At 37.7% G+C, this 13713-nt stretch overlaps 1 protein-coding gene across 1 annotated transcript; it reads right to left on the bottom strand.

Moving 5' to 3' along the window:
• Positions 1–1556: 1556 nt before the first annotated feature.
• On the bottom strand, positions 1557–8142 carry LOC143609278 (uncharacterized). The gene is made up of 5 exons (XM_077084077.1): positions 7204–8142; positions 5612–5747; positions 3690–5519; positions 2121–2561; positions 1557–2027 (listed from the first exon to the last, which is right to left on the bottom strand). The coding sequence occupies exons 1-4, from the start codon at positions 8115–8117 to the stop codon at positions 2184–2186; spliced, it is 3258 nt and encodes a 1085-aa protein (XP_076940192.1). The 5' UTR covers positions 8118–8142; the 3' UTR covers positions 1557–2027; positions 2121–2183.
• Positions 8143–13713: the final 5571 nt, after the last annotated feature.

Genomic DNA, 13713 nt, shown 5'->3' on the forward strand with positions numbered 1-13713 from the left:
GATGGGTCACATCAGTGTCTATTTCCTCATCACTCTGAACAAATGATCCTAGATACTTGAACTTCTTTACCTGCGGAACCACCTGCCCTTCAATGGTGATCTGTACGTCCTCATTGTCATTTACCCCACTAAAATCACAGTGGAGGTACTCCGTCTTAGAGCGACTAATCCTTAAACCTTTTGTCTCTAAGGTTGTTCGCCACTCCTCAAGCCTCATGTTTAGATCTTGTTTTCTCTCAGCAAGTAACACAATATCGTCTGCGAACATCATACACCACGGGAGCGTCCCCTGAATCGACTTTGACAACTCATCCAAGACTACTGCAAAAAGAAACAGACTCAGGGCTGACCCCTGGTGAAGACCTACCTCTATAGGGAAGAAATCAGTTTCCCCCACTAGCGCACGGACACTTGTCGCACTCATGGTATACATATCCATAATTATCTCTATGTATTTCCTAAGTACTCCTCTACCCTCCAAGCACTCCCAAAGCACCTGTCGTAGCACACTGTCATAGGTCTTTTCTAAGTCAATAAACACCATATGCAGGTCACGCTTCTTCTCCCTATACTTTTCCATCAATCTTCTTATAAGGTGTATTGCCTCTGTGGTGGAACGATCCGGCATGAAGCCAAATTGGTTCACCGTAACCTGAGTTTCTCGTCTAAGTCTAACCTCAATCACTCTTTCCCATAGCTTCATAGTGTGGCTTAGTAGTTTGATTCCTCGGTAGTTACTACAACATTGGGCGTCTCCTTTGTTCTTATAGATAGGAACTACAATACTACTTCTCCACTGGTCTAGCATCTTACCAGATTTGAGGATATTATTGAACAGAGTAGTTAACCACATGACTCCTTCCTCTCCCAGGCACTTCCACACCTCGATGGGTATGTTGTCTGGGCCAACCGCCTTGGCCCTTCCCATCCTCCTAAGTGCAGTCTGCACCTCTTCTCATGTGATTCGTCTACAGTAGCAGTAATTCGGCTGTTGTCGTTGGAAGGTTGTGAAGAAAAAGCCAATTGATTTATATCATTAATGACTAGGCGAGCTTTCTAACATTATAAGATACCATTAGAGTTAAATTTGTGAAGAAAAAGCCAGATATAACATATGACGTGAGTAGCCAGTGGCCTCGATCTCATGTCACATTATTCATAAAGACGTTATACTCATCAATCATGATGATTGTTTTCCAGTTTGGATCGAATAGTGCTGTCATGTGTGACTTAGGCATAGGTGTGATGGAGGTGGTGTGTACTGTGTAGGTTGAAAAGACTTGTAGTTTAGATATGCCTACATTAGATTGAGTAGTCTTAGGATGGGTAGATAGGATTGTTCAACATGATTTCATTAAACGGTGAATCATCCTTTCGAATTAGCCATTTTGTTACAAGATTTGGGAACGAAAGAAACGGAATTGTAAGCCTTTGGTTTTAGAAAAGGTTTATGTAAATATAGCTTTAATCATAATCTTCAGTTTCTTTTGTAAAAAAGTTAAACCATTAACAAGAAACATACCAATGGTTGTGAAATCCCATTATATAGGTTTGATGTTAGATATAGAAAACAAACTATATTATCTAATACGGAAAAGTGAAAAAGTCCTTCATGAACTAGGGGAGATAAAACCGATTAATAGACAAAACCACGCTGAAATAACCAAACCGACTTCAGTCATACCTTGTTCCAAAACCAAACCGCATAAGCTTTCGTTTGGAAGTCTGTTATTAGATTCATGGCCCAAATTCATTATGATCATTGTAATATAGAAAAACTTATAATAGCTGGCATGAACAAAAAGCACGATTCCTAACTTTTGTCGTTGAGAAAGAGACGCACAATGGGCAAGGAAGAAACCGTTCAACATCAATTTACATAAAATTCTAAAAATGTTTTAACAGAAGTTAAACTAAGTCAGAATCTGCTTATAAGAAGCATAACTACCAGAAGTCACAATGATCCATAAAAAGCAGCCTATCTTTGAAGCATAATTACCTACCACATATCTCGAACTTTTGTTAAACTGTAAAGTTTACATAAAACAAAATCATATCAAAATGAATCGAGACTGTAACACATAATAATTAAAAAAAATCGAAAGATTTCTAGAGGTTACCTTATCATGTTTTCGGGAATATAATGGCCAACTAAAATCGAAGATAGGTGGTGCCACGTCATCCTACAACAAGTTGGCATGGCCAGACATCCCTGCACTGCAAGATGGGCACAAAGGTGCAATTCCATTTTGTGCACTAAAATGAGCAGGGTGCAGATGAAAATCATTTCTACACAAGGCACAGACAGCTGTCATCTGATTTCTGCCAGTTGGATTTGGCATTATAGTGTTCTTTCCAAGCCAAAAGTTGTTAAATTGTTGATCCATTCCTGAATTGTATGGAAAGACCCTCGAGTCCCCTTGAAGCTGATGTGGATTATGTTGAGAGCTACCTGTTGTTAAGAAACTGAACTCTACAGGCCCGGGCCTACTAGATCTCAGCCCGGTTACACCATAACCTTCATTGTACCTTTCATCAAGTCTATATTGTCCGCCTCCAGCCTGCCAATAAAACAATAATCAATCATTTTGTTTTTATTTTTTAAAAGCATATTAATAGAAATATACATGAATGACCGTGTGGTATTTTGGGATTTCACTTGTGGTCCTCGAGCATGAGTACACCACCGGTTCAAACTTATGTATAAATGTACTACGAATGGTGGACGTTGACTTTTTTTTTTTGTTGATTGCATGGCAAATGACTAAACTACCCTTGTGACTTTTCCACAACTAAAATAAAAAGAATAAATCATTGCACCTTATCATAATACAACCTGCATCCATCTCAGGGACAATTCATGTTATGCTTATACATAAGTTTGGACCAGGGTGTGCACTTTCTCATAAGGATCAAAAGTGAAATCTAAACATACCACAGGGACCATTCGTATAATTTTATTCTTTTTAATACACAAATCATCATAACTTATTTTATTCACAAAATTAAATTATTGTGTAGCACACTAATTATTTATTATTAAAAAAATTACACGATTGGTCCCTGTGGTATGTTCATATCTCACTTTTAATCCTCAAACATGGGAAAGTACACCACTGGTCCAAACTTATGCATAAACATGACACAAATGGTCCTTGACATGGAATATGGATGGTGTTTAACTTTTTCTGTTATGTAGTGTGAAATGATCCCTTTTACTTTTAAAAATAGAAAATTTATTAACGGAAGAGAGTCAACCTAACCTGACATGTTTTGACTCCCATCAAAGAAATAGTTAATACTGACCAGTAACCTAACTTGCCGACCCGTCAATATTGCCACCTCTAATTCTCTGGGTACAGTCCAAAAAGAGACACCTTCCTCATAAAGTTATATAGAATACTACATCGTGCACTTGCTTTACCCTATCAACTAGAGGTGGCAAATGGATGGGTCATGGTTAGCAGGTCGAATAGTTAAGTTCTTAAATTAAGCCAAAATGGGCTGCGTCATGTCAACGATCCAACACTTTTGTTTATCTTCTTAGCCTTTTATAAAGTATTAATGCAGTAAATATGATTACAGAAACCATCTGCCATCCAAATTAAAACAATCTACACTTTGTAATATAACGATTCATGAATTTAGTTAACGGGACAAAACTGTCACATGTACAGAGTATATATTACCTTTCCTGGCATTATATTGAAGGAGTGATAAGAGCTGGGAGACGGGATGTGTGCATGTGATGGGATGGTCAAACCACTTTGCAGTTGACTTCCGTCACCCGTTCTCCACATCCCATTAGGCACAACTTCTTCATGACTCTGCCCAGGATTGCTTCCAAAAGCAGTATTAAACTTACTTCCAGAACTTTTAAACTTAAATTCATCTGATTTGATCCCTTCCCATGAGTTCTGATAACTACTAGTTTTAACATTTCCAGAAAGATTAAACAATCCACCCACTGAACCACTTCCTGATTTTAAATCCTCAACCATACTACTATTAACCATACTCAAATTAGTATGAACATCAACACTAGAGTTCCCAAAAGCAAGACTTAGCTCGTTACTGTTAAGATCTCTGTCTTCACCAAATTTCAGACCATCTAACGGAGTAGAATACATCTTATTCTCAAATATATCATCTGAAAAATGATTAAGTAATCCTCTTTCAGAGCTTTCTTCTTTGCGTTCTTCCATTGTGTCATCATACAGACAATCTTGGAACCCGAATTCTTGTTCATTTTCAGATGGAACGAGTGAACAAAATTCAAGATTGGTTTTTGTGTTGAAGTCCAAAACATTCGCCTCCGTACGTTTTGGTTCGTTGTTTCTGAAGATGTTGAAGTCGTCTAGTTTGACTTCTTCTGACTTATTTGAATCTATCTGCATCACGTCTAATTCGAGATTATTATTTAATTCATTTTCTTCATAACTGCCAAATGCATCTGTCCCAACATCAAATAGTTCATCAAGTCTGGAACTTGTTAAGCCAGCATTATTGTTATTATAGGTGCTATCAGACTCTTGTACTTGAAATGATGTTAGAGTTTCAGCATTGGCAGCCTTGACTGAGTCAATACCTTTGACCACAGTTGCACCATCTTTATCCAAGCCAAAGCGATCAAGAAAGATCCCACATGATGACTCAGCATCAACTTTCTCCGTTTCAGATATCAACTCATTGGTTGTATTATTAATATCCATATCCATGTTTGCATCAAAACCCCTTTCTTCACGGACGCTTGCTTTTTCAACAATGGTGTCCGGAACTGGCGGATCTACCATCCTGACACTAGTGGCGGTACCAATATCTTCACCGCCATCACAGCCGCCACCGTCTCTCTGCCTCCCTGTTTCAGAAACACTATCATGATCAAGATTGAAGTCAGGCTTATTGCCAACAGAATTAACATTAATTTCACCAGATGTTTCAGGCTCTATGTTGCTTTTGTCATTCATGGTCAACATGACATCATCACCTAAAAGTTCAGACTGAGAGACAGTATCAATAACAGGTTCTTCTGTAAATTCTGTTTTAGAAGCTTCATTGTCCATAATAATGTTTCTATCTATATCAGTATGTTCATCTTGTTTACTATCAGACAGAACATTAAGGTCTTGAACAAGCTCATCAGTGTTGGATTCTTTACACTCATTTATTTTGTCACCAGAATGTAGATCATCAGTTTCAACTAAAGCAGTGTCTCCAGGCGAAACTAAAACAGAATTATCCAATTCTGCAGATAATGGGTCGGTTTTCTCTGTTTCATTTTCCACATGGGGCCCATTATGGTCACTATTAACATTGGTTTCTACCTGTACCTTCATTGCATCCAAACTGATTTGTACCTCACAGTTTGCAGGCACAGTTTGTGGGTGGGACCCAATATGGTCATTTTTCACTTGAACCTCACAGTTTGCAGATACAGGTGGCACTCGTGGTGATGGAGGTGGTGGATTGTCAACAGAGTCGTCTCTTTTGACGTCTTCTTGTTGAACAAGATTCACATTCTGTATAAATCAACAAAAACAATATATGTAATTGAAAAAGAAAAGAAAAACGAATGAGTGCTAAACACTTGTAAACACAAACTTACACTCACAAAAGCTTCTTTCAAAGTCGAGTCATTAGAACCTTTAGCGTGTACAACATCTTGTTTATCCAAGTTTTCTTCTCCAATAACAGAGATTAAGTACGTTGATATTTCCTTGAACGACTCGAACTGCCGACCACTAGGACTGATTAAAATAAAGGTAATGTACATTAAGTAAGAATCATGAAGTTATTACATTCATAATGTTGATATCAAATATTGTGGATGGATTAAATTTTGAGCTCATATAAAACTTGGTGGCCACAAATAATCTACAAAGACGTATTTGTTGGTAGATACACACACACACACAAATTTTATACTTCCACGAAAGATGTTCCCTTTAAAGCACTTAACTTCAAATTTTACAACCTTATCCAAATATGCAAGAATATTTGAAATTAGCATGCACCCTATTGAAATAATTTGGAGAACTTCTGTAGTGTAGTATTAACTTCATTCAAACTAGAGAAAAGCACATATCTAACAATTTGATCCTCGTTGGATATGCATAATGCATGTGTATACCACTATACCCCATGAGTAAAATTAGCAAAACGAATGTCTATGGGCCAAACAGAGATATAAATTGGAAGCTTAACTAATAAAATCAACCCAAACTTCCATCTTTATCTTCTTTTACCATCTTAATAATTTTCTTTTGCCCTCACTTTCTAGCAGCATCATCTTGTTTGCTAGATTCAATTCACTTCTTTTCATTATATTTTTCTCACACCTCGTAAAAAAGATCAACCTCTTTTTTAATAGGCAACTACAAGAATCCTGATTCAATATGTAATTTCTAACCCTGGGTACACCAATAACATTGCTTGTGTTTCTTAGGATTACTTTAGTTTAATTTTGACTGCACTCTAATTTTCAGATGGATTAGCATACGTTAATGCATCAAGGTCAATTTTAGCACAAAGATGGGTTTGGGAGGTGTGATTGTGTAACTATGTTCACATATGCATGCTTCATATAAAGATCTAGATGTTAACAAGGTTGACAAGATAGTATGGAAATGAACTGCATTGATTCTTAAAATGGCAACAAAATGTATTGATATGATGCTGATCAGTCAAACTGTCTTGTAGAAAAAAATGGCAACATTGTGCCAAAGGGTAACCTAATATTGGAAGAACCAAATGAGGTTCTAAGATAAGTATATTTACATATAAGATATCTATAAAGAAGAACTATAAGTCTACAATCTAAAATTTGCACACAGTACCATGCTGCTCTCTGCTTTTAGTAAAATACTGAAAAAAACTGAACCCCGCAAGCTTTACTTGTATCATTCTACTACGTTTCACTCAATCCATATCCTAACTAAACAAATCAGAACAAGATGTCAAACATCAAGATCATATCTCACCCTCATGCAGTCTACCAGTAACAAACCTCTGTATTCTTATATAATGTCACCCTAACACATGCAAATAAAGCACGTGCATGTCGCCATTTTGGCACCTAATGAATATTTTCTATACTAACATAAACATCAAAAGCCACACATGCATATTAGTATTAACCTTATGACCATTTAATTAACACTGTGGTTCAGATTCATTACACAAAAGAAAGGACAAAAAGCAAACCTTAAGTACCGACGACAAAACAACCAAACACGACCTTCTTTCTTCTTAATACAAAGACTCATCTTCCACCCTTTCGGCAACACATCCCCAAACTCCGCAGCAGCCACAACCCTCCTCTTCCTCCTCCTACTCCCCCAATGCCCATTCAACCCTCTCAAAAACCCCAACAACTCATCCTCCGTCGCCATCCCGACCGTCCGCCTCCTAATCTCCTCCCCATAAGGATCCTCCAATCCACCTAACCCGACCAAATCCACCACCACACCTCTCTCACTCACAATCTCCTTATCCTTTTCATCATCAAACACAATCTCCTTCTTAACTGTATTAATAAAAGTATCATTATTATTATTATTGTTATTATCCCGAATCCGCTTCCCAGTCGGAGGCCGAATAAACACGACATTCTCATGCTTCCTCGGCCTCCCTCGCTTCCGCTTTAAACATAGGGTTTCATGATTCAAAAACTCAGCCGCAACTGGAATGGTAATACTATTATTATTATCATTATCATCATCAATCAGATCAATATCCTGGAAATTAGGATCCGATTTGCATAACTGCTTCAACATACGAATAATAACCGTGTTTTCGGCCTGTTCGGGGTCGTTAATATTATTATTATTATTACTCGCGGGGTGTGTAACAGGTGTACGGAGATGAGGTGTACGGCGGTGGAGAGTGGTGGTCTTGGTGACGTCATCGGAGGCGAGACGGAGGCGAGAGTAGGTCTGTTTGCGGCTGCCGGCGGACTCGTTGAAAACGGCGCGGTTGATTTTGGGGATAACGAGGTCGTGGTTGAGATCGTAGGCGTCGGAGGATAAGGAGAGTGTGTAGAGTTCTGATTGGGAGAAGAGGCTGAGGTCCACGACTGGGACTGACGGTGGCCGCTCGGTGCCCACGGTGGAGGTCATATCGGAAGATGATGTTATTGTTATAGCGTTTGATTGTGGCGTCGTGGAAATGGGGTTTTATTTATACCCGATGGAATTTATGGGTCGGGTTGGGTTATGGTCGGAGTTTTTAAAAGTCATTCTCATCTCATTCCTTATAATTATGTGCGGGGAGTTTACAAATTATAGGGTGGGGTTATGAGTGATTGTGAGTGTTATATGATGGAGAGAGAAATATAGTGATTTTTTGTAAATTTGGGGAAACATTTGGGGAACATTGCTTCCACATATTTATTTTTTAATATTTGTTGGATTGGTTGTGAGTAAGGAGAGAGAAAACTGTAATGATAAAGGTATAAAAAATATTATTTAATTAAACATGAGAGATAATTGTAATGTAATTATAGAGATAGGGATGAGGAACGTGATGAGAATGCTCTAACGAGAGTTATTATTAGAGCCTTACATGTGCATAAACCGGTTTAAAACTCAAAACCTGGTTTGGATTGAATCTGGTTCGGTTTTGTCAATAAAATTCAAAACCGGCTTATGATCGGTTTAGGTTCGGTTGAAACCGATTTATTGGCAAATTTACGATCGGTTTTTGGTTCAGGCTTTGGCCGGTTTTTGCCTGGTTTTGGTTCGGTTAACCGGTTTTGGGAAGAAAATAACAAACCAGTTCCAAACATACAGTTTCAATCAGTTCCAAACGGGTTTCTACATAATCGGGGTTTAAACCAGTTCGATTTTTAGGTCGGTTCGGTTAACCGATTAATTTGCCCACCACTAGTTATTATAATCATTCTTGAATACAGATGTTAATCCTAACCGTTTAATCGAATAAAAGAAACTGGTTGGTAAATTGATTTAGCTTTTTTGAAAGAGGACCCGGTTAATCAAAACTTGTTATTTTTGTCAGGTTAATAACTAGGTAACTGGTAATGATGTGTATGTGGCATGTACGGTATCTATGTGTGTGTGTTTGTATGGCATGGGATGTAATGTGATCCAAATTATGCATGTTTTATTACATAATGTAACCCATACTTGGCCATTTTTATTGCATTTTCACTTAATGAGGCACTAAATACGTTTCTTTAGTGGAAAAGGAGCAAAAACTGGACGAAAAACGAAGAATCCATCAAGTATAACTAGGCAGGGCCGTGCGCACTCTCTAGCACAACCATGCTACTCCAACACACATACCACACCAGTCGGAACAGGTGTGAGGATATATGCACAAATGGTCAAAACAATTCGAGTTCATGACCATGCTAAACAAAAGCATGGTTGGCCTAACACGATTTCAGAGAATGCAATCGTGCCTTTGCAATTACATGGTTGGGTCGACACAATTTAAGGATGTCACGACCATGCCTCTAGATCGGTATGGTTGTGCTGGCAAGATTTTAAAAGTCACGGTTATGCTACAGAAGGTGCACACCCGTGGAAATAGAAACCAAAAGATCGTATGATAATTAACCTATCTATAAGAGGGGAGTCTTTCGCATTCAAGGCATTCATCTATACACTCCACATCCCATTTTCAGAGAGAAACGGTCGCTTCTAATCGTTCGAGGTTCTAAGTTCTTTGGTAAGTTGAACTTTGATGTATTTGTACTATGGTTAATGCTATCATGTTTACGTTTTATTGTTTAAATCATACATACATAGATAAGATTTCATGTAACCAAATTTTATATACTTGGATACATTGGTTCTCCCTTAAACAAGTGGTAACTTTGGATCGAATCGATATGCAGAAGATTTCATGTAATCAACCAGTAAAACTAAGAGGACATACATCTCAAAACCCTAAGAATAAAGACTGAAGGGGCACCACTTTATGACAACTCGATTTTTTTTTTCATAAATATTATGGGAGATTAGGAAAATTTTTCATAAAGGAAAATTGATTTTAAATAATCCAAACTATGACCTGTTGGCAAATAACAGTCCCAACTTAAAACTTGGCTGGTGGCGGTCCCAACTAAATGTGTGTTTGTTTCTAACGGTCCACGATTAACGAATGGTTAACTCCGTTAGTTTGGTGCTTACGTGGCATGCCTGGTTGTCAAAATTTACTTATGTGGCGGTCTACGTGGCAACAAGGCATAATAATAATAATAATAATAATAATAATAATAATCAATATCAAAATCTAATATTTTCATCACCAACAACAAGTTCACCGACCGCCACCCACCTCAGCCTACCGTCGTTCCGGCCGCTACCCGCCTCCATCACAATCACCATCATTGTTGGCCACCACCCACCTCCGCCACAGCCCACCATCTCTTGCAACACAACAACTCAGTCCCATCTCCCCTTCTTCTCTGTCCAATATTCCCGCCGCCATCGCTTTCTTCTCCGACGAGACTCCACCACCTTCTCCAATGAACCTTAAACACACTGGTAATAAAGTTTTAAATCCAGATCTATATCTGATTTTCGATTAATCTCATAACCTGATTCAATCGGTGATTATCTCTCGAACATGAAATTGAAACCCGAGGAAGAACGGTGATATTATGGTGATAAGTTGAATTGAAATTGAATATAAATTTGATTAGCCATCGATACATGTCGCCCATATGTTGTTGAGCCATATGTGGATTCAATGGAGTGGGTAAGTAAAAGTTAGCATTATGACTTGAAATGCTCTAACCATCACCACCGGGTTGGATAGAGATTATAAGGTTCGTTGGAGAAGGTGGTGGATTCTAGCCGGAGAAGAAAGTGATGGCGACGGCGATATTGGACAAAGAAGAAGGGGAGATGGGACTGAGTTGTTGTGCTGCAAGAGATGGTGGGCTGTGGCGGAGGTGGGTGGTGGCCAACAATGATGGTGATTGTGATGGAGGCGGGTAGCGGCCGGAACGACGGTAGGCTGAGGTGGGTGGCGGCCGGTGAACTTGTTGCTGGTGATGAAAATATTAGATTTTGATATTGATTATTATTATTATTATTATTATTATTATTATTATTATTATGCCTTGTTGCCACGTAGACCGCCACATAAGCAAATTTTGATAACCAGACATGCCACGAAAGCACCAAACTAACGGAGTTAACCATTCGTTAGTCGTGGACCGTTATAAACAAACACACATTTAGTTGGGACCGCCACCAGCCAAGTGTTAAGTTGGGACTATTATTTGCCAACAGGTCATAGTTTGGATTATTTAAAACCAATTTTCCTTTCATAAATGGTGCTTTTTACAAAAGTTGTTTCAAAAATGGTATTGGTTTATGAAATTTTTCACAAATAATGCAACCGTGGTTTCAAACCACGGTTTGTCTTCTTTTATTTAAGAATGTCAGATAGAATTTCATAAAACAATACATTTTGATTAAAATAATATAAACCGTGGTTTGAAACCACAGATTGTAAGTGATGGTTTTGTTAGTCAAGCCGTGGTTTGAAACCACATTTTGATGTTTTTTAGACAAAATGGCAAAAGACGTCCTTTATGTTCGCACGGTTTTTCAATGGATGTCCTTTGGCAAACTTAATGACATAAAACATCCTTTATGTACAAAAAACGTTGCATGGTTCGTCCTTTTCACTAACGAGGGTTAGTTTTTATCGTTAAATCCAGTCATGTGCACCTCATGTGAGGGCAATTTAGTCTTTTTACCATTTCAAGGGTTATTTGTGTAATTTACTTATTTTGGTCTTTATATAATTAATTTTTTTTAATCTTTTTAACCCACATATTCTCCCCAAATAATCATAACCCGCCATCAACACCACAACCAAACACAACCACCACCCATCATCATCATCCCATCCAACCTCCCTCCACCCTCTGTAACTTAAGATCTAATTAAGAGGCCGAATTCTAAAAATTGAAGATTAAAATAAGAGAAAACCCACCTGCAAAAGACGATGAATCGGAATTCTTGTTTCCGTTAGCTCGTACGACAAACGAACGATGAGAAGAAACGGTCTTGATGTCGACCAGCTGTTTGTTAGAAGCTGCCTTTCGAGATTTTAATGAGGAATTAAGGTTGTCGTGCAAGTGATTGTTGTTAGGTATGTAAGGGCATCGGGTTGCAGGTTTATGTCCTATGTATGTGAATCGGGTGGGTTCATGGGTCGAGTCACAGGTGGGTACTCGGTAAAATTAATAAGATATTTAGATCTTAAGTTACAGAGGGGGAGGTTGGATGGGATGATGATAGATGAGTGGTGGGTGGTGTTTGGTGTTTGGTTGTGGTGTTGATGGTAGGTTATGATTATTTGGGGAAGAAGATGAAGATTAAAAAGATAAAAACATTTATTTATTTTTGAAGACCAAAATTTTAAGTAAATTACAGAAATAACCCTTGAAAGGGTAAAAAGATTAAATTGCCCTCACAGGAGGCGCACATGACTGGATTTAACGGTAAAAACTAACCCTCATTAGTGAAAAGGACGAACCGTGCAACGTTTTTTGTACATAAAGGATGTTTTCTGTCATTAAGTTTGCCAAAGAACGTCCATTGAAAACCGTGCAAACATAAAGGACGTCTTTTGCCATTTTGTCTTTTTTTTTTCAATAATGATAAGTACATAAGTTCACGGGTTTTCTTACCTTTTTATCTTCATGAATAGTATATATTCCTATCCCTTTTGTATTTAAGTGATTATGTGAGCTTTCTTACCTTTTGTCTTCACATATTGAATGAAGACATTGTGAATGTGTGAAAAATTGAGAATACAACTTAGATAACATATCTTATCTGAACTACATGCTTATACTCTGTTTATAGGGTTCATTTGATAAGTATTTTTAATATAGTCATGAAAGATGTTAAATTATTGAAATAACACACTAAAAAGTTGTTGACATTACATCACCTTACAAAAGAACTACAATATGAAAAAACTATCAACCATCACGTGTAAACATTTGTGAACTGAGAAGAGTTATAATAACAAAATTCAAACCTTAGAAATAATATACATAGAAAAATATTAAAAAGTTCAAACCGTGGTTTCAAACCACGACTTGATTAATAAGTAAAACCATCACCTCTTCCTAGGTGGTATTCGGTTATTATTTTATGCAATCCGTGGTTTTAAACCACGGCTTGCCTTATTTTAATCAAAATATTGTTTTATGTAATTCACATCTGACACACTCCAAAAAGTATATATCCAAACCATGGTTTCAAACCACGGTTACACCATTTTTGAAATACTCCTCAAAAACATACCATTTGTGAAACAACTTTAACAAAGACACCATTTTTGAAAAATTTCGGGAGATTAGCCAACATAATATATTCTTCATCTTCATCTTCATCTTCATCTTCTCAAACAACATATAGATGGCACTCTATTGGGAGAGGTTAACTAAATACATGGATATGGAGCAGGAAGTTGATAATACGATCTAAATCGGGGAATGTTCGGGGTTCAAGTTAGATGGGCATTGGGCAGCGTGATCAAGTTAGATCGCCATTCATTTGTATTGGCACAAACATTCATTTTTAAGTGAACTGCATGGGTATGAGTGAGGTGAGGAAGTATTACTGGGCAAGAATTTGAAGAGGGCGTTCAAACTGGAACATGCTTTTACACTTATTCTTAAAAACACATTCTAAGATTGGAAGGTGGATTAAACGA

This window comes from Bidens hawaiensis, unplaced genomic scaffold (genome assembly GCF_021521415.1).
Source record: "Bidens hawaiensis isolate Kalapana, Puna unplaced genomic scaffold, B.hawaiensis_p1.1 tig00419520_1, whole genome shotgun sequence".
In the NCBI taxonomy this organism is placed as follows: Eukaryota; Viridiplantae; Streptophyta; class Magnoliopsida; order Asterales; family Asteraceae; genus Bidens; species Bidens hawaiensis.

Excerpts from the sequence above, each read along its gene's own strand:
- LOC143609278 (XM_077084077.1), bottom strand. The coding sequence starts at position 8,117 with ATGACCTCCACCGTGGGCACCGAGCGGCCACCGTCAGTCCCAGTCGTG. Across the intron at positions 5,748-7,203 it reads TTTTGTCGTCGGTACTTAAG|TCCTAGTGGTCGGCAGTTCG; the intron begins GTTTGCTTTTTG and ends TATTTTAATCAG. Across the intron at positions 2,562-3,689 it reads TCAATATAATGCCAGGAAAG|GCTGGAGGCGGACAATATAG; the intron begins GTAATATATACT and ends TTTTATTGGCAG.